The sequence below is a fragment of the Pygocentrus nattereri genome, chromosome 18, assembly GCF_015220715.1.
Source record: "Pygocentrus nattereri isolate fPygNat1 chromosome 18, fPygNat1.pri, whole genome shotgun sequence".
In the NCBI taxonomy this organism is placed as follows: domain Eukaryota; kingdom Metazoa; phylum Chordata; class Actinopteri; order Characiformes; family Serrasalmidae; genus Pygocentrus; species Pygocentrus nattereri.
The window spans coordinates 32,359,355-32,385,741 of record NC_051228.1 but is presented as its reverse complement, the minus strand read 5'-3'; the positions used below and the strand labels follow the sequence as shown (position 1 = coordinate 32,385,741).

Sequence of the window (26,387 nt, the reverse complement as noted above, 5' to 3'; positions counted from 1 at the left end):
GACATTAGCTTGGCAAGAGTGCTTGCAAGCAATGACCGAGCTAGTTTAAAGAACCTGCTGCCAACAGAACTCTTACTGATAGTTTTGACCAAGCCATGAGGTCTTCTAGCATGGACATTTGTGAACTGTTCAATCTGCTTGGTACCTGGCACTGCACCGAATGAGCTTGTGTTAAATGTCAACAGCATGTAGACACAGACAAGAAATGATGGGAAGAAGTTACCACTTTATTCATGTTTTAGTTCAAAGGCAGAAAACAAGGCGGTTGCAAAATGCTTATGAAACTTGTTCCCTAGCAGTTGATAAATAAAACTATGCAACATTTAAGTAGAAAAACCTGTTCCCTGGTGTGGAAGTGATCCCTTAATCCCCTTTTTTCTGCAGGCACCCTGTAGCAGAATCTCAGCTAAAACCACCCCCAAACACCGTAACCATAAGTTTTAGGAGAATCTTGTTACAGAGGGTAAGAACAGTAAACACCGCTGTGGAGGTAGACTGGTTTGGACAGGCTTAATCAACCTCCTCGATGGTTGGTCCAGAAGATCCACCACCTGGCGCAGCTCCGGCTCCCGGGAAGCCACCAGGCATTCCTTCAGGCATTCCACCTGGCATGCCTCCGGCACTCTGATACAGTTTGGTGATGATTGGGTTGCACACCTTCTCCAGCTCCTTTTGCTGGTGCTCAAACTCATCTCTTTCAGCAGTCTGGGGGCACAAAACAGCACGTTAAACATTTATTGGTCATTAAATGAACTGGGAAAAAGAAATCAGACCCAGACCTGTGTAAGTAAAACCAAGCTCTAAAAACAGTACCTGATTCTTGTCAAGCCAGCTGATAACTTCATTGCATTTGTCCAGAATCTTCTGCTTGTCTTCATCACTGATCTTTCCCTTCAGCTTCTCATCCTCGACGGTGGACTTCATGTTGAAGGCATAGGACTCCAGGCCGTTCTTAGAAGACACCTTGTCGCGCTGAACATCATCCTCTGCTTTGTACTTCTCAGCCTCCTGCACCATGCGCTCAATATCCTCCTTGCTGAGGCGACCTGTGGAGAAGAAAAAGCTCCTGACAACGGTACCCAAAACCCGAGACACATAGCAATCCAACAATTAAGCTTCAAATAGGACCAAGACATTCTGAACTTACCTTTGTCATTGGTGATGGTGATCTTGTTTTCCTTGCCGGTGCTCTTGTCAGCAGCAGAGACGTTCATGATGCCGTTAGCATCGATGTCAAAGGTCACCTCAATCTGGGGAACACCACGGGGAGCAGGGGGAATTCCAGTCAGCTCAAACTTGCCCAGCAGGTTGTTATCTTTGGTCATGGCACGCTCACCCTCGTACACCTGAAAAGATCACCTTTGATTACAAACCTGTATGTAGGACAATTTCAATTTATTCAAGCTCACGTCGCTCAGACATCCAAGGAAGGTACTTGGGCCATCTTTGGTTTTTCAACCTCTGGTGGAAACTACGAATGGCAGGAATCAACTTCATCATAGCGGAAGCCAGAACATCTACCACAAAGACTACGTCTTCACCTGAATCAGCACACCAGGCTGGTTGTCCGAGTAGGTGGTGAACGTCTGGGTCTGCTTGGTTGGAATGGTGGTGTTACGCTTGATCAAAGCGGTCATAACTCCACCAGCTGTCTCGATTCCAAGAGACAGAGGAGTGACATCCAGCAACAGCAGGTCCTGAACATTTTCAGACTTGTCACCAGACAGGATGGCAGCCTGGACAGCTGAAATACAAAGAGACATGCAATTTATTATAGCATCCCAATGTAGACCAAACAAAAATATAATTACGACGACTGTCGCTCAGACATCCAAGGAAGGTACTTGGGCCATCTCTGGTCGTTTGACCTCTGGTGGAAACTACGAATGGCAGGAATCAACTTCATCATAGCGAACTTGATTTTGAGAGATGAATATGTAGACCATAACATACCTGCTCCGTAAGCCACAGCCTCATCTGGGTTGATGCTCTTGTTTAGTTCTTTGCCATTGAAGAAATCTTGGAGGAGCTTCTGGATCTTGGGGATACGAGTAGAACCACCAACGAGGACAATGTCATGGATCTGAGCCTTGTCCATTTTAGCATCACGAAGTGACTTCTCCACTGGGTCCAAAGTGCCACGGAACAGATCAGCATTGAGCTCCTCAAAGCGAGCCCTGGTGATTGAGGTATAGAAATCAATTCCCTCATAAAGGGAGTCGATCTCAATGCTGGCCTGAGTGCTGGAGGACAGGGTACGCTTGGCCCGCTCGCAGGCAGTGCGCAGACGGCGAACGGCTCTCTTGTTGTCGCTGATGTCCTTCTTGTGCTTGCGCTTGAATTCTGTAATGAAGTGGTTCACCATACGGTTGTCGAAGTCTTCTCCACCCAAGTGAGTGTCGCCAGCAGTGGATTTGACTTCAAAAATACCATCTTCAATGGTCAGGATGGATACATCGAAGGTGCCACCACCAAGATCAAAGATGAGGACATTCCTCTCAGCACCAACCTAAATCAAGAAACACACTCATCAAAAACCAGGTAAACTAAAAAGAGACCGTATTAAAAATTAGCCATTTCGCTCAGACATCCAAGGAAGGAACTTGGGCCGTCTTTGGTTTTTCAACCTCTGGTGGAAACTACGAATGGCAGGAATCAACTTCATCATAGCGAAGAGTTTAAACAGTTGCTCGTAATGAGGAAAATGCAAACTGACACAGTAGTTTGTCAAAGCCTTTTATGCATAAACCCTAACCAACCTTTTTGTCTAGACCATAGGCGATGGCAGCTGCAGTTGGCTCATTGATGATGCGCAGAACATTCAGGCCAGAGATGGTCCCTGCATCCTTAGTGGCCTGACGCTGAGAGTCATTGAAGTAGGCAGGCACTGTGACCACAGCATTTGTGACAATCTGCAAGACAAATAATTGTGACCAGTCAATACTAAAAATCAAGTGCAAACAGGAAATTCATTCACTCAGCAAGCTGTAGCCCCCTTATGGTTACACACTTAAGGCTGGTGCTACCTTTCCAAGATAGGCCTCAGCAATCTCCTTCATTTTGGTGAGCACCATGGATGAAATTTCTTCAGGGTAGAACGTCTTTGTCTCTCCTTTGTATTCAACCTGAACCTTGGGACGGGTGTTGTCATTAGTCACCGTAAAAGGCCAGTGCTTCATGTCGGACTGCACAATTGTATCATCAAACCTCCGGCCAATCAACCTTTTGGCATCTGTCAAAGGAACAAAATATATTTAGAGCACAAAGATTTACATGCCTCACATCCTAGTTTTTTGTTCTTTGTTCGCTCAGACATCCAAGGAAGGAACTTGTGCCGTCTCTGGTCTTTCGACCTCTGGTGGAAACTACGAATGGCAGGAATCAACTTCATCACAGCGAAAGTGTCACTCAAACTGAATAATTCACTTCACTTCATTTATTACTGGAATCAAATCACAGTAATAAATGCAGATTTACAACTACACAAAACGGTAATGAACACTTACCAAAGATGGTGTTGGTGGGGTTCATGGCAACCTGGTTTTTGGCTGCATCACCGATCAGCCTTTCGGAGTCTGTGAAAGCCACATAGCTTGGCGTGGTCCTGTTTCCTTGGTCATTGGCAATAATTTCAACTTTGCCATGCTGGAAGACTCCAACACAGGAGTAGGTGGTCCCCAGATCAATGCCAACAGCTGGTCCTTTAGACATTGTGCCTGTAGTAGAAAAAGCAAGATAAGTCTGAAACTATGTTACTGTATTTATATAAGCAGCATAACTAGATGCTGCCTTCCTAAATGTTTATAACTGTCCAATTCTATGAACCCTGCTACTATCCTTAGGGCCCAACCAAAATGTAAGCTAACGGAAGTGAGCTACGACCACGTGGTCAGGGCTTCTAGAAGATTCCGAAGCAGTTGCTACAGAGCTAGCCACCATGTTGGCTAACAAGCACATTGTTAGATAGCAAATACTTGACGGGTCGCCCAAATTAAGTCAGAACTTGATTTTATAGCGGTATGTGGGCAAGTTAAATAGCTTGGCAGATAAGATGTACAGTGTTAGGGTTGCTTATTAAAATTATATGGTAATGTTACGTAATAGCAATGCTATTGTACCTTACCATACTTCCTCATTTAGAGTAGTGGCCTTAGCTAACTAGCAAGATAGCGAACCGCCCGCCTCCACCTTTATTACACATCGACACACTGAAACAAAGCTATGTAGGGACCATTTCGGGGAAAAAAATAACGGTACTATTAAAGCCAGCTTTACAAGCTAATGTATCTAGCTTACAATTTTTGCTAGTAACCGTTTCTCAATGAAACCGTCCACCCTAACGCTCCTTAGCCGAAACAATAACCATGAGCTAGCTAACATTATATGTCGAACAAACGAGAGTTGGGCTTAATCAGGTTCGTTAAATCACCTATAAGTAACCTAAGCTATATATATAGCAACTGCATAGCTTTTATTGCTTAATACTCACCAAGTTTACTTTACCAGAGGCCGATGAAAGCTGGAACTGTCCTGAGGCGGTGCCTGCCTTACCTCGTTACTGCAGTGAGAGCGGACGAACGGGCTAAAACATGTATATATATTGCCGGTAAACCAGCCAATCACATTTGAGAAAACTCACCTTCACGCCGTCAGCACCAATACGATTCGAAGATGTCTTTAATCTCCGCCCTCTGAAGGAAGAAGCAAAGAGCTGATTGGTTCATAAATGTAGACGGCGCCCCACAGCGCTCTGAAACGGCTGATCCCACATCAGCTTCTCTGACCACGCATTTTCCAAAATGCACAGTAAAGGAAAAACGAAAGCGATCTCAGATCAGCAGAAGGAGCGATGAAAAGCGGCGAGAAAGAAACGTCCAAAAATTTTAGGTTAAACATGAGGCCGTTGATCTGAATAGGGTAAAAGGAGTGGAGCAAGGTGGTGCTTTAAGATTATAGTTTAAATAAAAATATAATTATTTTATTTTATTCGTTTTATTTATTTTTCCAGTTATTATATGTAACTATCTGCTCTGTAATTTATGTATGCCTCTCTTAATTCCTTTCTAACAATCACATTATTCTTAGGGCTGTCACTATCTGTTGTGTTAGTAACTGAGTAATCTACTGATTATTTTTGCCATTAATGAAGTAATCGAGGTTTAAAGGCCAAACTAAAAAGGTTTAGAAAATCACGTAAACATTATACGTGAACATAGTACAGGGAGAGCAAAGGGCTGGGGGTAGGAGTATATGGGCCCTTTAAATTTAATCTATGTGGTGTTTAGTGACTCTTCCCAGACCCACGTGAACAAAACACACACACACACACACACACACACACACACACACACACACACACACACACACACACACAATCTACTGACGGGAGAAAACAAGTGGGGTCACACAGTTGGGGTGGAGGTAGTCTCCACCGCAACTTGGGGATACAGGCTGGGGTGAAGGTGGATGAGTCTACATAGATGCTGCGATGGACACTTCCGATTCCAGCATCTGTGTTTTCACACTGCAGAATGGCCTCCTATTTAAAGCACAACAAAGCTTCAGCTTTTTAAATAGGCTTCAGAAAGAGCCCTTATTGTGATAACCTCCTGCAGAATAAAAATCTAATTTCCTTTAAATGAGGGTAGTTATATGGAAAGTGCCAAAATTAGAGGTCTTTCAACTAAATTAAAATGCACGTACTCTAACATCATTTTCAAAGACTGCCATTATCTATTAGGCGAGCGAATACAAGCTGTTAATCATTTCAATTATGTTTCCTGGGCTGCTCTACAATAAAAAGGTCTTATCATGTTGGGAGTGATCTATTCTATGTCAGGTATTGCCATTGTTTACTGGGTCTGTTTCAGAGAGCCTAATTACTCACGTCCATTACTGATGGCACAATATACTGTATTACCCTCAATAGGGCATTCAAGACGATCTCAGGTAATGACATGAATATTTAGGGTTTAGGCTCTCCTTTATTGCCCCTAACTCCTGTTATGTTTTTCTCGGTGTAATGTAAAACAAAATCAGCAATCAAGTGATATATAAATAAATAACACTGAGGGGTTTAGGATTTCAGAGAAATGTCTTTATAATAACCTAATGTTAAATTTAGCTTAATGAGAGCATATCCTACATTTTCTTTCATTTTATTTTTTTTCTCCAAGCTCCAGTTTTAGGTGGGTCTGTTTACTAAAACAGTCATACTTCTTTTTACATTATCCTTTTCAAACCTCTCTTCATTCCATAGAATTAAAAAGGCTGGTTTTGTTATCATATCTTTTAGATTGATATATGTAAACGAGTCTGGTTATAATTGGTTCCTAACTCAAAAAGCAGTTCCAGCTAAAAGACTCCTTACAATTACAGCACGAAAGAGTGAGCAAAAATGCTGCAGGCTGAATAGAGATAAGATAAGATAAGATAAGATAAGATAAGATAAGATAAGATAAGATAAGATAAGATAAGATGCGTTTATTGTCATTGCACAGTGTGCAACGAAATTGAGCAGCAATCCAACGGCACTTCCTACATGCAAAACAATTTAAACATGGCTAAAATATATAAAGTGCAGATTTAAGGGAAAAAAGTATCAAAATCTTAAATATAAAGAAAAAAGTCTATAAAACTATATTTTATATTATTTATATTACATTATATTATATTATATATATATAATATAGTTTTATATTCTAAAACAGTCAATAGACAAGTGAGGTAGCAGTTGTAGTTGCACATTCCTTGGACAGCTTATAGCGTTACATAATATTGCACATCTAAGAATTATTGCACAGAAAGAATACAGATTATAGATTGTACTCTCGAGAACAAATGAATAATAAATAGAACAGAGAATAGGTAGAAATATGTAAATTGTTGGTTTGCATCAACATCACAATACACAATAAACTCAAAATGGGCCATTTATTCAGAGCAATTTCAATATATGGAGCAGGGGATAAGCTTTAAAAATAAAAAAAATGTGAAACTAATATTCCATGATAAGTAACTGAGGATGTTAGTTATCACACAGTGAGGAGAAGAAGTAACTTAAACCATAGGTTTCATACACCACAACTTCAAAACATTATTCCTTTGTTGCAACTTTGTCATTGCTTGCAATAACAGCATTGAGAAGTACACAGTCAGAAGCATGTATATTTTCGAAGCTTTGTGGTTCAGTTTTGACCCCTTCTTTAAAGGAAATAATTTTCAATTCTCCAAGGTTATAAAGGTCCTCACAATTTCAAAATACTCCACAAATTTTTAATGGTCAGGAGTTTGCTAGGCCATGGAAGAACCCTAACATTCTTTTACAAATCAGTCTTGAGTTATTCTGGCTGTATTTTTGGGGTTGTTGTCTCATTGAAATTTCCATCTCCTCAGATTATTCAGTTTCTGGGCTGATAAGATTAGAATCCCCTGTAATGGTACGTTGCTCTATGTCTGTGTCCTTTGATGTTGTATAATGTCTCAGTACTGTTTGCAGTGAAGCAGCACTGCATCATGATGCTCCCACCTTCATATTTCACTGTGAATGTGGTGACTTTAAGATCATTCCCATTGGGACCAGCACACAGTAGTGCAGCTGGAGTTGTTAAACACCTCAGTGTCACTCCTGCACTGAGAATTTGGATCAACAGGGTAGGTGTGTCTAATAGAGTGGACAGTGAGTGGATACAGTGTTTAAAAACTCCAGTAGTGCTGCTGTTTCTGATCCACTCGAACCAGCACAACACACACCACCACCTAAATAATAAGTGCTCTGTGGTGGGCTTGTTTGGTTTCTGACCATTAAAGATCATGGTGAAAGGGGCAGCAGAAATAAAATCAAAGCCTTACTGCCTCAGCCAGGAAGCCTAAACCAGGCCATAGCTTGGATCTCCCAGCATGACAATGATCCAAAGCATGCCTCAAAATAAAAACAAAAGATTCACTGATCACAGAATTAAGATTTTGCCATGGCCACCCGAGTCCCCTGATCCAAACCCAATAGAGAACCTGTGGGAAATGCTGAATAGGAGAGTCCACAGTGTGGACTGAAGGGTCTGGAGAGATTCTGTATGAAGGAAGTCTCAGATCCTTTGCCTGTGTAGTCCAGGGTCATTAAGCATTATAGAAGACTGAGTTGTTATCTTTGCAAAGAGAGGCTAAACAAAGTGTTAAATGAAGCGGTGCCAATAACTGTTGCAGAGTTTTGAGAGGAAAAAAAAATTCAAAATGTTTTTTTCAATGTACTTCAAACATTTTTGTTAATACTTTGCGGCACAGTATAAAAACATTCACCATCTGCAATGCAAATGTCTGTTTAATTCATAAGTAATTGCTGTATGTTCTAACTGTTCTGTTCAACAGTTCGATGTATTTATACTTAATGTCTCAAAGACATTGCTCAGAATATGTATATACATTTGTCATTTTTCTTTTGGTCTGTTTGGACAAGACCACACCAGCAGATGGCAGTAAAACACCATAGTTCACAAAGGTTTCGTGAACAAATAACTAAACACCATGCATTTCAGGCTGGAATAACTTCAAATAGGAGGGACTCAACTCAAATGCTCGTGTTCTGTTAAAATGTATTAACTGACACTGGATCTAATTTGAGATTACACGAGTTCAAGTTTATTGGTGAGAAATCTATTGGAAGAATAATGGGGTCAAGACCAGGTCTTTTGAGTGGTCTACAGAGATTAAGAGTTGGTATATTACACTTCAGTAATTGACCATCTAGAATTTTTAATGCTTTTATTCACACTAATAAGGGTCTCCGGTTAAAAATCAAAGGTTATAAAACCCTAAAACATAACAGGTACATTTTAAATTCAGCTTAGTACAGAAAAAAGTACTTGCAACCAAGGACCTTGCCATCTTTAGACAACCTGCTCTCAACCAAGTATTTTAAAAGTTGCGAGGTCTACCACTACAAAGACATTTGTTCAGTTTACTTCGTAAAGGACACTGTACCTGAAGAGCTTGTTAAATGTAGACACTGAGACAAATGATGGGAAGAAGTTACCACTTTATTCAGGTTTTAGTTCAAGGCAGAAAACAAGGCAGTTGCAAAATGCTTATGAAACTTGTTCCCTAGCAGTTGATAAATAAAACTATGCAACATTTAAGTAGAAAAACCTGTTCCCTGGTGTGGAAGTGATCCCTTAATCCCCTTTTTTCTGCAGGCACCCTGTAGCAGAATCTCAGCTAAAACCACCCCCAAACACCGTAACCATAAGTTTTAGGAGAATCTTGTTACAGAGGGTAAGAACAGTAAACACCGCTGTGGAGGTAGACTGGTTTGGACAGGCTTAATCAACCTCCTCGATGGTTGGTCCAGAAGATCCACCACCTGGCGCAGCTCCGGCTCCCGGGAAGCCACCAGGCATTCCTTCAGGCATTCCACCTGGCATGCCTCCGGCACTCTGATACAGTTTGGTGATGATTGGGTTGCACACCTTCTCCAGCTCCTTTTGCTGGTGCTCAAACTCATCTCTTTCAGCAGTCTGGGGGCACAAAACAGCACGTTAAACATTTATTGGTCATTAAATGAACTGGGAAAAAGAAATCAGACCCAGACCTGTGTAAGTAAAACCAAGCTCTAAAAACAGTACCTGATTCTTGTCAAGCCAGCTGATAACTTCATTGCATTTGTCCAGAATCTTCTGCTTGTCTTCATCACTGATCTTTCCCTTCAGCTTCTCATCCTCGACGGTGGACTTCATGTTGAAGGCATAGGACTCCAGGCCGTTCTTAGAAGACACCTTGTCGCGCTGAACATCATCCTCTGCTTTGTACTTCTCAGCCTCCTGCACCATGCGCTCAATATCCTCCTTGCTGAGGCGACCTGTGGAGAAGAAAAAGCTCCTGACAACGGTACCCAAAACCCGAGACACATAGCAATCCAACAATTAAGCTTCAAATAGGACCAAGACATTCTGAACTTACCTTTGTCATTGGTGATGGTGATCTTGTTTTCCTTGCCGGTGCTCTTGTCAGCAGCAGAGACGTTCATGATGCCGTTAGCATCGATGTCAAAGGTCACCTCAATCTGGGGAACACCACGGGGAGCAGGGGGAATTCCAGTCAGCTCAAACTTGCCCAGCAGGTTGTTATCTTTGGTCATGGCACGCTCACCCTCGTACACCTGAAAAGATCACCTTTGATTACAAACCTGTATGTAGGACAATTTCAATTTATTCAAGCTCACGTCGCTCAGACATCCAAGGAAGGTACTTGGGCCATCTTTGGTTTTTCAACCTCTGGTGGAAACTACGAATGGCAGGAATCAACTTCATCATAGCGGAAGCCAGAACATCTACCACAAAGACTACGTCTTCACCTGAATCAGCACACCAGGCTGGTTGTCCGAGTAGGTGGTGAACGTCTGGGTCTGCTTGGTTGGAATGGTGGTGTTACGCTTGATCAAAGCAGTCATAACTCCACCAGCTGTCTCGATTCCAAGAGACAGAGGAGTGACATCCAGCAACAGCAGGTCCTGAACATTTTCAGACTTGTCACCAGACAGGATGGCAGCCTGGACAGCTGAAATACAAAGAGACATGCAATTTATTATAGCATCCCAATGTAGACCAAACAAAAATATAATTACGACGACTGTCGCTCAGACATCCAAGGAAGGTACTTGGGCCATCTCTGGTCGTTTGACCTCTGGTGGAAACTACGAATGGCAGGAATCAACTTCATCATAGCGAACTTGATTTTGAGAGATGAATATGTAGACCATAACATACCTGCTCCGTAAGCCACAGCCTCATCTGGGTTGATGCTCTTGTTTAGTTCTTTGCCATTGAAGAAATCTTGGAGGAGCTTCTGGATCTTGGGGATACGAGTAGAACCACCAACGAGGACAATGTCATGGATCTGAGCCTTGTCCATTTTAGCATCACGAAGTGACTTCTCCACTGGGTCCAAAGTGCCACGGAACAGATCAGCATTGAGCTCCTCAAAGCGAGCCCTGGTGATTGAGGTATAGAAATCAATTCCCTCATAAAGGGAGTCGATCTCAATGCTGGCCTGAGTGCTGGAGGACAGGGTACGCTTGGCCCGCTCGCAGGCAGTGCGCAGACGGCGAACGGCTCTCTTGTTGTCGCTGATGTCCTTCTTGTGCTTGCGCTTGAATTCTGTAATGAAGTGGTTCACCATACGGTTGTCGAAGTCTTCTCCACCCAAGTGAGTGTCGCCAGCAGTGGATTTGACTTCAAAAATACCATCTTCAATGGTCAGGATGGATACATCGAAGGTGCCACCACCAAGATCAAAGATGAGGACATTCCTCTCAGCACCAACCTAAATCAAGAAACACACTCATCAAAAACCAGGTAAACTAAAAAGAGACCGTATTAAAAATTAGCCATTTCGCTCAGACATCCAGGGAAGGAACTTGGGCCGTCTTTGGTTTTTCAACCTCTGGTGGAAACTACGAATGGCAGGAATCAACTTCATCATAGCGAAGAGTTTAAACAGTTGCTCGTAATGAGGAAAATGCAAACTGACACAGTAGTTTGTCAAAGCCTTTTATGCATAAACCCTAACCAACCTTTTTGTCTAGACCATAGGCGATGGCAGCTGCAGTTGGCTCATTGATGATGCGCAGAACATTCAGGCCAGAGATGGTCCCTGCATCCTTAGTGGCCTGACGCTGAGAGTCATTGAAGTAGGCAGGCACTGTGATCACAGCATTTGTGACAATCTGTAAGACAAATAATTGTGGCCAGTCAATACTAAAAATTGCAAAAGTGCAAACAGGAAATTCATTCACTCAGCAAGCTGTAGCCCCCTTATGGTTACACACTTAAGGCTGGTGCTACCTTTCCAAGATAGGCCTCAGCAATCTCCTTCATTTTGGTGAGCACCATGGATGAAATTTCTTCAGGGTAGAACGTCTTTGTCTCTCCTTTGTATTCAACCTGAACCTTGGGACGGGTGTTGTCGTTAGTCACCGTAAAAGGCCAGTGCTTCATGTCGGACTGCACAATTGTATCATCAAACCTCCGGCCAATCAACCTTTTGGCATCTGTCAAAGGAACAAAATATATTTAGAGCACAAAGATTTACATGCCTCACACCTAGTTTTTTGTTCTTTGTTCGCTCAGACATCCAAGGAAGGAACTTGCGCCGTCTCTGGTCTTTCGACCTCTGGTGGAAACTACGAATGGCAGGAATCAACTTCATCACAGCGAAAGTGTCACTCAAACTGAATAATTCACTTCACTTCATTTATTACTGGAATCAAATCACAGTAATCAATGCAGATTTACAACTACACAAAACGGTAATGAACACTTACCAAAGATGGTGTTGGTGGGGTTCATGGCAACCTGGTTTTTGGCTGCATCACCGATCAGCCTTTCGGAGTCTGTGAAAGCCACATAGCTTGGCGTGGTCCTGTTTCCTTGGTCATTGGCAATAATTTCAACTTTGCCATGCTGGAAGACTCCAACACAGGAATAGGTGGTCCCCAGATCAATGCCAACAGCTGGTCCTTTAGACATTGTGCCTGTAGTAGAAAAAGCAAGATAATTCTGAAAACTATGTTACTGTATTTATATAAGCAGCATAACTAGATGCTGCCTTCCTAAATGTTTATAACTGTCTAATTCTATGAACCCTGCTACCATCCTTAGGGCCCAACCAAAATGTAAGTTAACGGAAGTGAGCTACGACCACGTGGTCAGGGATTCTAGAAGATTCCGAAGCAGTTGCTACAGAGCTAGCCACCATGTTGGCTAACGAGCACACTGGCTTGTAATACTGTACATAGCATCACCGCTACTCTACAATACGGCCATATTTAGGATTACTATGTAAATAATACAAGCACGTAACTAGGAGGCCAGGTACTCGCAGAAATTACAATCCAACATCTTGAACGTTTACAAGCCAAGCTAACGTTCTCATTTGCTAGTTAACCGAGGTAACCTAGTGGCCTTGGCTAATAGGATGCTAACGTTACCCGCCCGTCTCCACCTTTATTGTTCACCATCGAAACAAAAGCCATTTAAGGCACAATCAAAGCTAACTCCGCTAATGTAACTAGCTAACTAGGATACTACTTAACTAGAAACAACCCCCCAACTTCTCTCAGCCGAAACAACGACCATCATCGTTCAAACTAGAGTTTTGCTACATCATGTTTGCTAATATAAAACACCTACAAGTAAACCTAGCTTTATATAGATTTATGACAAGGCAACTGCATAGCTTTCTTTGCACAATACTCACCAAGTTTACTTTACCAGAGGCCGATGAAAGCTGGAACTGTCCTGAGGCGGTGCCTGCCTTACCTCGTTACTGCAGTGAGAGCGGCCGAATGTTCTAGAACATGTATATATATTGCCGGTAAACCAGCCAATCACATTTGAGAACACTCACCTTCACGCCGTCAGCACCAATACGATTTCCTAGACGTCTTTAATCTCCGCCCTCTGAAGGAAGAAGCAAAGAGCTGATTGGTTCACAAATGTAGACGGCGCCCCACAGCGCTCTGAAACGGCTGATCCTGCATCAGCTTCTCCGACCACGCATTTTCAAAAATGCACAGTAAAGGAAAAACGAAACCGGTCTCAGATCAGCAGAAAAGCGGCGAGAAAGAAACGTCTAGAACTCACTGAAAGTTATTGCATGAAATGGCTATAATTAACCATTTCATGTGGTGATGCCTGAGATATCGTTTTATGATAGTTTTCGAGAAGGTTTTGGCCTAAAATATGAGTTTTAACATCTATTATTGGCAGAAAAGAATATTGTAAGGCAAAATAATACCCAAAGCATGAAAAAGCAGCAAAGTAGCAAAAAATTACTACTATTAGCGTTACACATAAAAAGTCACAGGCAGGTAGGTTCTTTGGGGAGTAAAGTAAAGTAAAATGTCTACATTTGACCTGTAGACATCACAACCCCGGGTTCCTATCACCAGCACTGCAAAGAGTCTGTATGTTTCTATAAAATGAACCATTTCTCATCAAATCAACTCTTTCTTCAGTTTGCTATGTCTGTGAAATTCCCATTTAACTCAAAATGAAAGCATAGATCAGACAACTTCATATGTAGAAAAAAGCAAATATTTATTGCCAACCGTATGAAAATATACATCTACTATCAAAAATAGATATTCTGTCTTAACAAACATACAAAAATATAAAATGTGCAACCCAAAAACATTATCAATATTTAAGCACCACCAACATCTTTTGTATTCAAGACTTTGGGATAAAACTCCCACATATTTTAAAGTTCAGTCTCTCTGATGCAGGATCTTAGTACAGTGTTATTCGAATGTGGTTTTTCGACAGGCACTTCCACAGCACCGGGTGTCGTCCCTGCCTCGCTCTGCGCTGCTTCCTCCACTTTGTACTTTGTGAAGTTGGTGTTACAAAAGCCTAAACAGACACAAAGAGAAAAGTTTGTTCAGAACGGTTTGAGAAATAATTTGCGATCTGTGATGTGACTGGTTTTAGCAGTGTGAAGGTTGTACCTTGTCCTCTCTGTTGTTGGTTCTGTTTCTGCTTCTCTTCATTGCTGGATTTTGATCTGCTGCTCTCCACAGACTGATCGGTTTCTTCATTCTCTGTGGTGAAAAGATAAATATTTAGTGCAAGGTCATCAGCAAACAGCCATTCATAAATACAAGATATACATTTGGGGTCACCAGTTTCAGTCTAGAGGGCTGAAGTCTGGCACAGTTGGTGATTTCGATGCTCAAACTCACCCATTTCAACTCACCAGTTAATTAACAAGTTGAGCAAGAAATCCACCATTTAGCAAGACACAGGCCCCTTTCGTACTGGAATTGGTGACCCCTGGTGTATGATACATTATTTAGCTCTGGGTTTTGCATTAGTTGTTGTAGTCTGAGACCTTTACCTTGTTTCCAGGCCAAATGTGCCCTCCTAAGACGGAGCAAGAAGAAAGCGAGCACCACGATCAGACAGAAGATGAGGCATGTGACCAGAAGCACCAGCAGGGCCGAATTCCCCTTTTTGTTTTGTATAGGGTCCTTTTTCCCAACGTCAGCTCCTAAAAACACATGCATAGGTTATTGTCTTTTGAAACATGTCCCAATAGAGCACACAGTTGCACCGCATTAGTAATTAATTATTGCCTAGTCTAATGTTAAGTACCAAATAAGCCAATAAACAACTTATAAGTTAGCTTATTTGACATTTAAGTGAAACCTAAATTAGAGACTGGTTTGCTTCCTCACCAGAAGTGCTGTTGGATGAGTCTGTTGTAGTATTCTGTGAAGTGCCCTCTGTTGTTTCAGATACTGATTCTGTGGTTTCATTCACTGCTATAAAAATTTTAAAGAGAGTAAAAATGAGCATGCACTTCACACAGTGGATCAGAAAAGTAAAAGAAGAAACACACTGCTGACATGACAGCAAATAAACTCTTTGGATGTTTCTTAACAAAGACAATACCCTGTGTAACCTTTTGTGTTAGCAGTTTTTTTATGTGGCTCTTACCCATTGTGTTATTGTATGAAGTGGCGCTGACACCAGTCATCTGTCCTTCTGTGGTTCCCGACTCTAAATGGCCGCTGCTGTATGCTGAAATAAAGATGATTCATTTGTAAAAAATAGTGTTGAAGAATGGAAAAGCAAAAAATGATTAGCAAATTTCAAATGTTTCATGTTATAAGAGGTGTAAGGAGTAGGTTAGGGCCTTCGAGGTACAAGGCTCCCCATTAATGTCTTTATTAATTGATAATTAATTAATTATTATTGCTTTATCCATCATTTTACTTTGGCAGAAATAACTTATGAATGTATCACTGACGACTTTACTTCCAAAAAAATTAGTTTATTTATTAATCATTTTATTTCTATAGACAGCTCAGCTGCTTAAATATTCTATCACTGTTATGTGGAAGTAATTACTGTTTTACTGTGTTTACATTAGCATTTATTAAACTACATTTATTACAGTTTATTAGATGTCTTATCAGAATGAATGAAGTAATAATTTATGTATTAGGGAGTAGGGTTGCTTAAGGCCTCCAAATGTTCAGAAATGGCCCAACTTCACACCTGTGAGGCTGGGAAGAGTACATGCAATATGTAGAGCCACCAGTAGGTGGAGCAAAAGGCAGTTAAACTAAATACTTCTTGAGCTGTTTCACATCAGTACGTAGTAAGTAGCAGCTGTACATTGGACATTTTCATGTCCAGGAATGAATATTTTAACCGACTATAAATACCAAATTTATTACATAAATTCAAAAGGTTTCTCTAACACAATCACTTCAGTTTGATCTGAAAAACAAGCACTTACTTGGACTGCTAAAACTTGTACTGCTGAAACGCGGGACAAGTGTAGGAGTGACCACTTTTTCTGTAGTAGTGCTTATATATCCTGGTGTGGGAGATGTTTCCTCACCTGCCAAAACAGAATTATATTATTATACAAATACATTGGTCATGATTCTTACTGCTACATTAACAATAATAGGGGATATACTATTAGCTACAATCTAATGAAATGGGGAGAGCATTTGTTCTGTGATTAAACTTTCTTTAACAATCAGAAAAAACACATTGTTGTTTTGAAGAAGTCAATTTCCTCATGTGACTTATGGTGAAAGATGAAGGGGAAACTACCAGAGAGTCCACTCTGTGAACTGTGAGCTTTCTCTACACTCCAAAACCAACAAAATCCCCTTAGCAAATTTCATTTCCTGCTTATAAGAAAATGTCCATTTATGCCTTGTGCCATCCAGAGTGGACTCTCCTCTGTTGTTTTTACAGAAGTGACATATATTCTCACCTTGATTTCCTATGTGGACAAAATCTATCAGGGGTGAGCCACGTAGAGCCAGATGCTGGGCCAGGCATTTCACTGTCACTCTTCTTTTATGAATCTTCACATGGAGGAGACTAACTGCAGTGTGTTTATTAGATGTATTTTCCAACACATAATTTGGCTGAGCTGTAAGCAAAGGAGAGAAAACATTTGTAATGTCTGGATTTATCTGGTTATGTGTGATGACAACAGAAAGAAGGTGTTGTTTGTTTCAGTTTCAGTTTATTTCTATTTCAGCTTTTACTTGACCTGTAACGGTTCCTCAGAACTCTTAAGAACATATGCCAATATGCTAGGTGACCTTTTACATTAACAAAAATAACATTTGGAGAACTGATTCTTATTTACTTGGTCTAAAATATTTATTTGTCAGTCTATCCACTTTATGCTCAGTATTAGCAGAGCATTGCTTCCTTACTGGTTGTCCTTGGCTGACCTTAACTCTGTTCCTGTATTTTGTCTATTTTAGAGTGGGCTTTTAGTGGGGGTGGACTGACAGGGTAAATTTTTTATCTATTTATATTGATGGGCTAGGGAGATTTTGTTTGAATGGACACAGACAAGTAGGCCTACACTGTGAAAAATAAAACTCCATGAATAGTTCTTAGTTGCAATATGTGGTTCTAGGAAAAAAGCTTCAATAATTATAATCATTATTAACTTTTATAAAAGTTTTACTATATCAGGGCTCACATATTCACCCAATCAAACAATCCTCTTTAAACAACTATCACTGGAGTCACTTCTTTAGGGAAACAAAAGTAGCTCTTTTTTGGTTTTGTTCCAAATAACCCTCTTTTTTAGGAGTGTATTACCACCCAAACAAAATTCCCCTAGCCCATCCACCTGTTCCTCTAATCATTATTTCACCTATATATCTATCTGGGCCCAATTTCCCAAAGGAATTTTAGTATTAAGATCATCTGGTAGAGAGAGTGTTCAGACTGATGCTCAGTCTACTACTGAAGAATCATCTTTGTGCTAAGATGCTTTTTAGGAACCATAATTTATTCATTCACTCATCTGTCATATTCAACTACCTCAGACTTAGTATCCAAACTCCTTCTAAATCTTGATATGTTTACCTTCCATCTCTAGGCCGTTCTCCAGAAGCCATGAGAGTCTGGGTGGATGACCATTTGCTGACGCTGAACATTTAATAATTGTTTTATCCTCATGTTCTGTCTTCTCCAGCACTGGTCCACCTGAAATTTTAAAAAAAAGTGACTAATTAGGATTAAGAGTATATCAACCATAACATAAACTAGAAGGCTTAAACCTCAGTCCTGGAAAGCCACAGCAGCATTGAAATGTGTTACACCAACACAATTATCATCAAAAGCAAGCAACATAGTCAACTGACTTGGAAGTCGTGTTCACATTAGAATCAAGTAAATTCAATGCACCATTATTTGTGGTTTAATACTTTCTTTCCTCGGGCATATAGCATTACTAGGTGATATGGCCTCTAGGACTAGAGTTATACAAAGTTCAGCAGTATCAAGAATTGAGCAATTAAAAAGGGAGGAAAAAAGTCTATACTTACTCAGAACGACTACTTTATATCTTTTTGTCATGACTCGATGACTGTAATGAAGACATTTGTAAACTCCTCCATCTTTGAATGTGATGTCAGAAATGCGAACTGAATATTGTGACTGGGTTAAGGCTACAATCTCATTCCTCATGTCTTTCAAGGCTGCAGATCAACATGAGAGACAATGCATAAGTTAATATCCATTGTATAACAACACAGTGTTGGCCTAGTGCAAGCTAAAATGTTTTTTGATTAAAAAGTCTTATTCTTATTAATGCAAATTTATTCCACACATACAGTCGCATGCAAACAATGGGGTGCCACTGGTCAATTGACATGTTTTGTTGAAATTCTAGCAGAAAATAAGTTTGCACATCCTCACCAGAGGAAACGCACTGGTAAATGTAACATAAAAGGGAAAAAATAAAATATGTATTTAAGTTTGTTTACTGTAGAGGATTTGTTAACTCATTTTCACCATGTAATTTGACCGTGTGTGCCCAATCTAACATAGCATACTTATCGCTATTGTCTGAAAAAAACCTCGTATCTCCATTTTTCAGTTTTTGACATCATTTGAAAATACATGTGGCCCTTTACATTGTATGTAAATTTCATGATGAATGGACTGACAAAAATGACCTAAAATGACTTGGAAAAAAGTGGTTCCATTGACTTACATTACACAAAAGTAACGTATTTTTTTTTCTTTCCCTGTAAAGTTACCATTTTGGAGATATGAGGTTTTGATCCGACAACAGCGTTATACTAGATAATAATGGACAAGTGTTCAAGCACCTTCCCATTGTCTTCTATTAGAAATACATTTTTAGTTGAGGTTTTCTGATCTTTTCTAAGCAAAGAGAAATGATTGTCCATTGAAATTGGTCATATGTGAAACACAAGAGGAAGGTTAGATTGAAAAAGCTGGAGTATTACTTCAATTTGTTTCTTTACTGATGAGTGTTACATACTATAAAATGTACTGTGTGCTGCCTTACCTCTGTGCTTGTTAAAAAACATGAGAAAGCCATCTGGATTTCTCCATTCTACATGGTCACTCCCATTAATGTTTTTGATAGGACAGGTCAGAGTCAGTGTTTGTCCCTTCATCGCTGTGATGTGCTTCACTGCCAAACACTGTGTTAGACCTGTATCAACATAAACAGCATTTCTGCATGTAAGAACAGTGTAAAACAAAGGACTGATTTTCACTTAAGACTTTCAATGCCAGCATATAACACAGCCAAATTTCATTATAAGCTTGCAGTAACTTTACTTTGCGCTCAGAATGACCCCAAAATAATGACACTCATTATCGGACTTTATGAGTTTAGCCACTGAGTGGGCTAGAAACCGTAAAGATCCCACTGGTAAATGGAACATAGGGGGGCAGGTAAGGCCATGGTCCCCACTCACTCAACACTTACTCATAACCAAAAAACATTGCTAAGGGGGCTGCAGACAGGAAATAGAAGGCGCCTATACAAGCAATGGTGAGACTGAGCTAAGAGTGGTCGATATATTTGTCTGTGGTTAGAATGGCGCAGGTAGGAACTTGCCACTGTGACATACAAAGATATACTCTCTAACAGGAAACGGTGGCGTGGAGATTCACTCTTCACATATTTATGAGAACATGCAAGAACTCAGTGAAACCTCTTTAGCCTACTGTAAGTGCTATCTTTGGCCTTGAGAACATGAAAGAATAAAACAAGGCCTCTATTCCCTCCACCCTACTGTAAGTACATTTTTTTTTGTCCATGAGTACAAGATAAAGTACAATGTTTCTGGACAATCTCAGAAAAACAGTACCTTTCATGGTACAAATACTGTTACTGGGGTGGTTCCCTCAAGGGTACAACTTCAGTACACTTGGAGAAACATACATTACAGTTATGAGTTTTAAGTTGCTTTTACTCCTTTCTCCCTGTCACAATTCCAGACTCCAGACTCTACTTAAAAGGATGAAAGTTTTTTCTGTTGGGAAGGTACATGTAGTGTACCTTTTAAACTCTTTTAAGGTGCACAATTGGGCCTCAAGTACCACGTTGTACCCTTAAGGGTACACTTACAATGTTTGCACCCAAAATGTACCTGTGCAGTACCTTTTTATACGCGGTGTAGTGAAAGTAAATGTACTCTTGTTAAAATATTACTTCAGTAAAAGTACAAAAGCACTCACTTGTGAATGTACTTAAATATTAAAAGTAGAAGTACCTTCTATTAAAGAGATTACTGTAGAACTTGTTCATCTAAATAGTAATTCGAAAACGCTGAATTTCAGTAATTCAGAAATGTACTCATGTACATTCACAAAGAAGTAGAAATATAGAGAGAAAACATGTACTTTTACTCAATATACAAAGGTCTTTGCACCTTCCAACCTACTGACAGAGTCATTTTAACAGTTGTGAGAACCTGTAGGAGACACTTTGAAATGTCTGTACCCACCAACCTACTGTGGGTGTCATATTTGTAGTCATATGCTCAAAACAGAAGAGTGAGCAAATAACGCCTCTGCTAAACATGCCTAAAATAAAGCTGTCCATCTATAGGAAATACTTAATATAATGAGCATATCAGTATCAGCTTATAGAATATCAGTTCACAAATCTTTCTTATCTTTTCCTGAACATCTCTTAGAAGACGACTTCATTTTTGTGGTTTCCGTTCAGTGTTACAATGTAGTAAAAGATACAGACACATCACTAAAAACTGTGTCAAAATGAAACAAAATCATGATATGTAGCAGACTAGAATACTTTGGCTATGTTCATACATTACTCAGTCCCAGCACAGTGCATATGCTTACAGCTTAAATAAACCATTCAAGCGTATCCCTAGACCATTCAAATGTATCTCCAGTCTAGATACGATAACTTGAATTTTGCAATGCCTAGAGCTTAGAATTAAGTCACTTTAAGCAACCATTAAATAACAATGCAACTTGTCTTCCAGATCTGCAGTCATACAGTACTATGTTTGTAACTGCATCTTTTTGGATCTTCTATTATGTGTTTCAGTATGTCAACATTTTTCAAATTTTCAACAAATTTACTCTTAATTGACTGAATCTGAATTGTACAAAACATGTTCTGGAGAATAAAAGTATGTCAAATTCTTTTACATACCTATTACCACCAACAGAGCATGAGCACATAGCCTTTGTTTATTCTCCATTCTGCAAGGCTTGAAGACTGAAACTGACTTCCTCTCTCGCTACTCTTATACACACAGACACTTCCATGACATCACTGAAATGTCATGGTCTTTCCCACCCTTCACTTTATTTCTGTGCTTTCAGGGGCATTTTGGTTTGGCATTAGTTCTGTTTTTTTCTTTTTTTTTAGCCTACTGTCCAGGTGATGACGCAAAATGATACAATCCAAGTTCAGCGTGAGAATTTAAGGCTGTTTTTAATGACTTCTCTTACTTTCTCATTATCTATTGGTTAGAGTCCTTGGATTAAGATATATTGTCCAAATTGTTGTTTTTTTGGTATAAAACTTTCATTTTGTTAATGTAATAGAAAGTATGTAAGCAGTCATTTTATTAATTATGTAAATGCTGCTAAAAGTTTTAAAACATGCCATTCACTCCTCAGGCTATATATGGAAACTTGCGTAGGAAAAAGGCTATTAGTGATTTCATCATATATCTGATGCCACAAAATCAACATTTTACGTATAATTGCTATCAGAGAAAAACCTTTTAGCTCTAATATAGTAACTTTTTAGGAGAAGTGTAACAGTTGCGAGTGAGGACGCAGGCGCATGTGCTGAGGTAAGCAACTTTTATTGTGGGCAAATCCAGGGTCATAGTCAAGCTGGTTCAGGGTCAAACATCCAAAACCGAGAGCAGGAGGGACAGACATGACGAAATGAACACTGAATCAAACACCAGGAGAATACAATACATCCAACAATTCAGACAGTTCAGACACACAGGGCTTAAATACATAGGGATAAATGAGGGACAGGTGGAAACACAGGTGGAGACAATCAGGGGCGGAGTGACTAAACAAGGGGGCTGGACTACAAAACCAAAACAAAGAACATGCGGGCCACCATAAAATGTTCACACAAAGATCAGTCAATATTTTGAAAAAAAGATCATAAAAAGAGGATTTGACAATGACAAAGTATGAATAGTTGGGAAGTAGAAAAGCTGTTACTTTAGGTATATTTTCCAGTAGTGCAGTTGCAATGCCACTGTCAATGACACTGGAGGGCACTCGTGAGTTAAGTTAAAAAAATAAACGCCCTGTCAACATGAGGGCTCCATAGGACTCCATTAAACAAATAAAGAAAACCAGAATCTACACAAAACAGGTTTTGGGCCATAAGACCCCAGCCTTACTGCTACTAACTGGATGGTGAGCTGATCAGCTCAATTGAGTAAAGTGGTTAGCGTTCACTGATGTCTAGAGCTCAGAAGAACTCAAAAGCATAACGGCAGCTGCTCTGTGTTCAGTTGGTGCAATTTGTATATAAAAAAATATTAAGCATATAGTTTCATCTTCCCAGACTGTGCATGGACATATAGCCTATTTAGTTAATAAATATGTGTACTTTGTGTCATTTGGTTGGAACTAAACCTTCACCAAACCCCAGGTGTCTAACAAGTTTTTGAGTCCAAGTTGTTTTAAAAGACAGTGGCAGATGATTTATCCAGTTAAATACTTTTTGGAGCAATGCATGTTACATCTGAGAACTTGTAGAGAGGAATATTTCCACTCTGTAATGTCAAACACTAGAGGGCGCTCCAGAGAGGGTTAAGATGGAGCAAAATCAAAGTTTATAAATGCTTAAACACGGTTTAACATAGAAGAATGTATTCATGTCCTGAATATAGAACAGCGTAAAACATTTTGACACCGCTGTTATTTTTTAAAGAGCGTTTTGAACTTGAGTTATAGAAATTTAAAATGGTGCCTCATGTGAGTGAGAACAGCCAATGAGTTGCTTTGCTAGCCAACCAATCAGCACTCAGTAGCAATAATGCTAGTGTCCTGCTGTCCAACACTTCTTTGCTGTAGAACAGTAAGTTTTCTTTCCTTTTTTAATAAAATACATCCTTTTATTTTCTGAAATTGATGGAACATTCTGGACAAGTAATTAGAAAGCATTTTAGCTTTTCATTTTTGCTATTTTGCTCCACTCACCCCCAGGACACACTCACAGGCGCCGTCTGGCATTTTGCAGTCCTGTTTTTAACATAACAGGGGAAATGTGAAGAAGCCAGCCTCATCATGAACTGACTTTGGGTTTTATAACATCATGATCTTTCAGCAGCCCAACAGCACTAAAAGAAAACTGTAGCTAAAGCCTACACATCAGAGGGAGAAGTGAGAAGCCTCATCAAACAGCAACCCATGTAGGTGACATTTAAATAAAAAGGTGAAATTGTTCCTGTAAGGCAGAACAGATAAATGTTTTAAATATTTTGAGTATAATGTTTAAAGCAAATTGTTCAACAATCAAGAAACTCCCAAGCAAGTTCAAAATGAATGGGTTATGAGAGAGCACAATCCTAGTTTATAAATGCTAAAACTTTTTCATACAAAAGAATACATTTTCTGAACACAGAACAGCATAAAACACTTCAACACCACTGTAATATTTTTAAGAACCTTTGAACTTAAATAAGTTACAAGAAGTTATGAGCCAATGAGCTGCTCTGCTCGCCAACCAGTCAGCACTTACTGGTGTCCTATTGCCCAAAATCTATATACAGGTAAGATTTCTTTGCTTTTCAATAAAATATGTCCTTCTGCTTTCTAAAATTAACAGAAAATTCTGAGTAAGTGATTAGAAACTACTTTAACTTTTCATTTTTAACCGGTTAACTCCATTCAGCTCCATTTATTAAGGAATCTATCGCGGATGCCCTCTGGCATTTTAAAGTCATATTCTTGACACAATGGGTGAAACAGGAAGAGGCAAGGCTCCTCATAAACCAGCTATGGTATGACCCTTGGAAAAACTGAAAAAAAAGAGCAGCACTATGAAGAATGCAGAAGTGCAAGGAGTCCATTTATGGAAAGCTTGGCCACTTCCTACTTCTCCTGTTATATAAAAAAACATGACTGCAAAACACCAGCAGAGTAAATGAGTCAAAAATAAATGGAAAAGAATAAAAATGAAAAGTTAAAACTTTAGTGATTAGTTTCTAATCACTTGTCCAGGACCTTCACTTAATTTTGGAAAGTAGAACGATGTATTTCTCTAAGAAAGCAAAGAAAACACGTTTGGTGCAGTAGGGTGCTTGCATTAGTGCTACTGAGTGCTGATTAGCATTACTGCTTGCTACTAATTGGTTGGTGAGTGGAACAGCTCATTGGCCGAATGAAACGGTTTGCTGAAATGAGGTTCCATTATAAAGACTTTTCACTGTGAGGTCAAAAGCATTTCAAAATAAAAAAGTGGTGTTAAAATGTTTTGTGCCGTTCTGTGCTTAGAAAAATGAATACATTGTTGCATATAAAAAAGTTTAGGCATTTACAAACAATGATTTTGCTCAAATAATTCATATTAACTAACAGAAGAGAGCAACACATCCAGGTACTTTGGCCTTGCAAAATGTTCACACCCCTTTTTGTGTGAGAGCAGCCCCTCTAATCTGACTGTAAATACAAATTCTGAGGTCTTTGAAAATGTAATAGCATAAAATAGGAATATCCTACTGACTTACAGCTATTAGGAGCCCAAATCTTATGGCCAGTCCGGCAAACAAATCCTTTTGTTCTCGATCAATGATCAGCGTCGTTATAAGGAAAAATGAAGAGTGTCATTTGAGTCTGACTCCATCAAAGCGGAAGAATGACTCTTTCCTGTGGACAAAGGTGTCATATTTACAATTCAATCCCATACAGTTTTATTATCATAACATTAATGCAGCATTCAGACACACTTTGAATTTGGATTATTATAATGGTAATCATGACGTTAAAATCATTTCAGGGAACAGGCAGGTGAAGCTGCTTTACTTGGGTAAAACTTTCAGCAAACCCAGAGAGAAGCCAGCTAGCTGTTTCCTAACTTTACCACTTTTTTTCTTTTTCATCCAAAGGTGGCATGGTCATTTGGATGACAGGAAGGTGGCATGTGTCTGCACTCATCCACTCATTCTGGACTAGCTTGAGAGTGCCCTTGAGAAAACTAAAAGACATTACTGAGTGGCATTTCTGCTCTCTACATATTCTCTGCCAACACTATCAATCCATCTGTTCATCTTACAGCAGTTTAGCTCGCTGCTCATGTAGTTCACACTATCCAGTACCAGTTTGCACACTCACAGTCCTGCAGTCCACAACTGCTCAGAGGTGTGCTCACTAGCATCCCCTATATGCCCTTTTTCTGCGGCCTTTGGCAGAACCACAATACTGTACACTCAGCATCATTCTATTTCTCAAATTTCCTTGAGATACAGACAACGACCAAAAAGAGATAAAGGTTCCGTTTACAGTTGTCCAAACGACATGGCAGATGTGGGTAAAAATGAATGAATGTATAATTTAATCTGTATGCTTGGAATCTTATTTAAGCCAGTGTAGGTACACAAATTATCCATTTAAAAATACAAGCCTGCATGTCACAGGAGTCCCAAACGCATGCAATTGAACAAAACACCCTCAAATTCTACGGGATGTATAGGTCTGTATGTTGTTGATGCCACCAAAGTGTGGACTTTGATGAGGGTCACAGGGCTCCCACTTGGGACTGAGCCACTGAGATTATAAGCATTCAGTCTAGACTGCTTCTGAAATGAAGGACAAAAGGCAGATAGTCAGAACAGAGGTTCCTGACATACATCAGCCTTAAAGCTACAGTGACAAAAGCAGCCTGTTTATTACTAAGGAATAAGGATAGTGGAGCTTATTTAAGAAAATATTTTTAAATGTTAGTTCAAGGTATAAATGATTGACTCTTCATTTATTCATGGGTTATGCTGATAAGGACTCCTATTGTGAAGGCAGGTCTAGATTTATGTGGGACTGAGAGTGAGTCAAGAGCTGAGG

General features: G+C 39.8%; 3 protein-coding genes and 5 non-coding genes across 9 annotated transcripts; all 8 read right to left on the bottom strand.

Annotated features, from left to right (window-relative positions):
• Positions 1-206: 206 nt before the first annotated feature.
• On the bottom strand, positions 207-4,606 carry LOC108423781 (heat shock cognate 71 kDa protein). The gene is made up of 9 exons (XM_017691324.2): positions 4,490-4,606; positions 3,507-3,716; positions 3,027-3,232; positions 2,760-2,912; positions 1,954-2,509; positions 1,542-1,744; positions 1,148-1,346; positions 814-1,046; positions 207-705 (listed from the first exon to the last, which is right to left on the bottom strand). Exons 2-9 carry the CDS (start codon positions 3,709-3,711, stop codon positions 511-513), a joined length of 1,950 nt encoding a protein of 649 aa, XP_017546813.1. The 5' UTR covers positions 3,712-3,716; positions 4,490-4,606; the 3' UTR covers positions 207-510.
• On the bottom strand, positions 1,820-1,914 carry LOC119266066. Its single transcript, XR_005131842.1, has one exon. It is a non-coding gene; the product is annotated as a small nucleolar RNA SNORD14 (small nucleolar RNA).
• On the bottom strand, positions 2,579-2,673 carry LOC119266067. The gene has a single exon (XR_005131843.1). It is a non-coding gene; the product is annotated as a small nucleolar RNA SNORD14 (small nucleolar RNA).
• Positions 3,305-3,399, bottom strand: LOC119266064. Its single transcript, XR_005131840.1, has one exon. It is a non-coding gene; the product is annotated as a small nucleolar RNA SNORD14 (small nucleolar RNA).
• Positions 4,607-9,011: 4,405 nt separating the features above from the next.
• Positions 9,012-13,383, bottom strand: LOC108423782 (heat shock cognate 71 kDa protein). Its single transcript, XM_017691325.2, has 9 exons — positions 13,249-13,383; positions 12,314-12,523; positions 11,835-12,040; positions 11,564-11,716; positions 10,758-11,313; positions 10,346-10,548; positions 9,952-10,150; positions 9,618-9,850; positions 9,012-9,509 (listed from the first exon to the last, which is right to left on the bottom strand). The coding sequence occupies exons 2-9, from the start codon at positions 12,516-12,518 to the stop codon at positions 9,315-9,317; spliced, it is 1,950 nt and encodes a 649-aa protein (XP_017546814.2). The 5' UTR covers positions 12,519-12,523; positions 13,249-13,383; the 3' UTR covers positions 9,012-9,314.
• Positions 10,624-10,718, bottom strand: LOC119266065. Its single transcript, XR_005131841.1, has one exon. It is a non-coding gene; the product is annotated as a small nucleolar RNA SNORD14 (small nucleolar RNA).
• On the bottom strand, positions 12,112-12,206 carry LOC119266063. Its single transcript, XR_005131839.1, has one exon. It is a non-coding gene; the product is annotated as a small nucleolar RNA SNORD14 (small nucleolar RNA).
• A 686-nt stretch (positions 13,384-14,069) lies between the features above and the next one.
• On the bottom strand, positions 14,070-25,167 carry LOC108423750 (cytotoxic and regulatory T cell molecule). Of its 2 annotated transcripts, none has more exons than XM_037547571.1 (11): positions 25,061-25,167; positions 19,366-19,515; positions 18,374-18,526; positions 17,913-18,032; positions 16,792-16,953; positions 16,300-16,404; positions 15,492-15,575; positions 15,230-15,316; positions 14,890-15,042; positions 14,501-14,593; positions 14,070-14,405 (listed from the first exon to the last, which is right to left on the bottom strand). In XM_037547571.1, the coding sequence occupies exons 2-11, from the start codon at positions 19,475-19,477 to the stop codon at positions 14,254-14,256; spliced, it is 1,221 nt and encodes a 406-aa protein (XP_037403468.1). In that variant the 5' UTR covers positions 19,478-19,515; positions 25,061-25,167; the 3' UTR covers positions 14,070-14,253. The 2 variants fall into 2 exon arrangements, with proteins under 2 accessions (XP_037403468.1, XP_017546773.1); XM_017691284.2 differs by lacking the exon at positions 25,061-25,167 and adding an exon at positions 21,499-21,549.
• Positions 25,168-26,387: the final 1,220 nt, after the last annotated feature.

Excerpts from the sequence above, each read along its gene's own strand:
- LOC108423750 (XM_017691284.2), bottom strand. The coding sequence starts at position 21,547 with ATGGAGAATAAACAAAGGCTATGTGCTCATGCTCTGTTGGTGGTAATA. Across the intron at positions 15,043-15,229 it reads CTCATCCAACAGCACTTCTG|GAGCTGACGTTGGGAAAAAG; the intron begins GTGAGGAAGCAA and ends ATGTGTTTTTAG. Across the intron at positions 14,406-14,500 it reads CCAACAACAGAGAGGACAAG|GCTTTTGTAACACCAACTTC; the intron begins GTACAACCTTCA and ends GTGTCTGTTTAG.
- LOC108423781 (XM_017691324.2), bottom strand. The coding sequence starts at position 3,711 with ATGTCTAAAGGACCAGCTGTTGGCATTGATCTGGGGACCACCTACTCC. Across the intron at positions 1,745-1,953 it reads GGCTGTGGCTTACGGAGCAG|CTGTCCAGGCTGCCATCCTG; the intron begins GTATGTTATGGT and ends TTTGTATTTCAG. Across the intron at positions 1,347-1,541 it reads AGCCTGGTGTGCTGATTCAG|GTGTACGAGGGTGAGCGTGC; the intron begins GTGAAGACGTAG and ends TGATCTTTTCAG.
- LOC108423782 (XM_017691325.2), bottom strand. The coding sequence starts at position 12,518 with ATGTCTAAAGGACCAGCTGTTGGCATTGATCTGGGGACCACCTATTCC. Across the intron at positions 11,717-11,834 it reads CTGAGGCCTATCTTGGAAAG|ATTGTCACAAATGCTGTGAT; the intron begins GTAGCACCAGCC and ends TTTGTCTTACAG. Across the intron at positions 10,549-10,757 it reads GGCTGTGGCTTACGGAGCAG|CTGTCCAGGCTGCCATCCTG; the intron begins GTATGTTATGGT and ends TTTGTATTTCAG.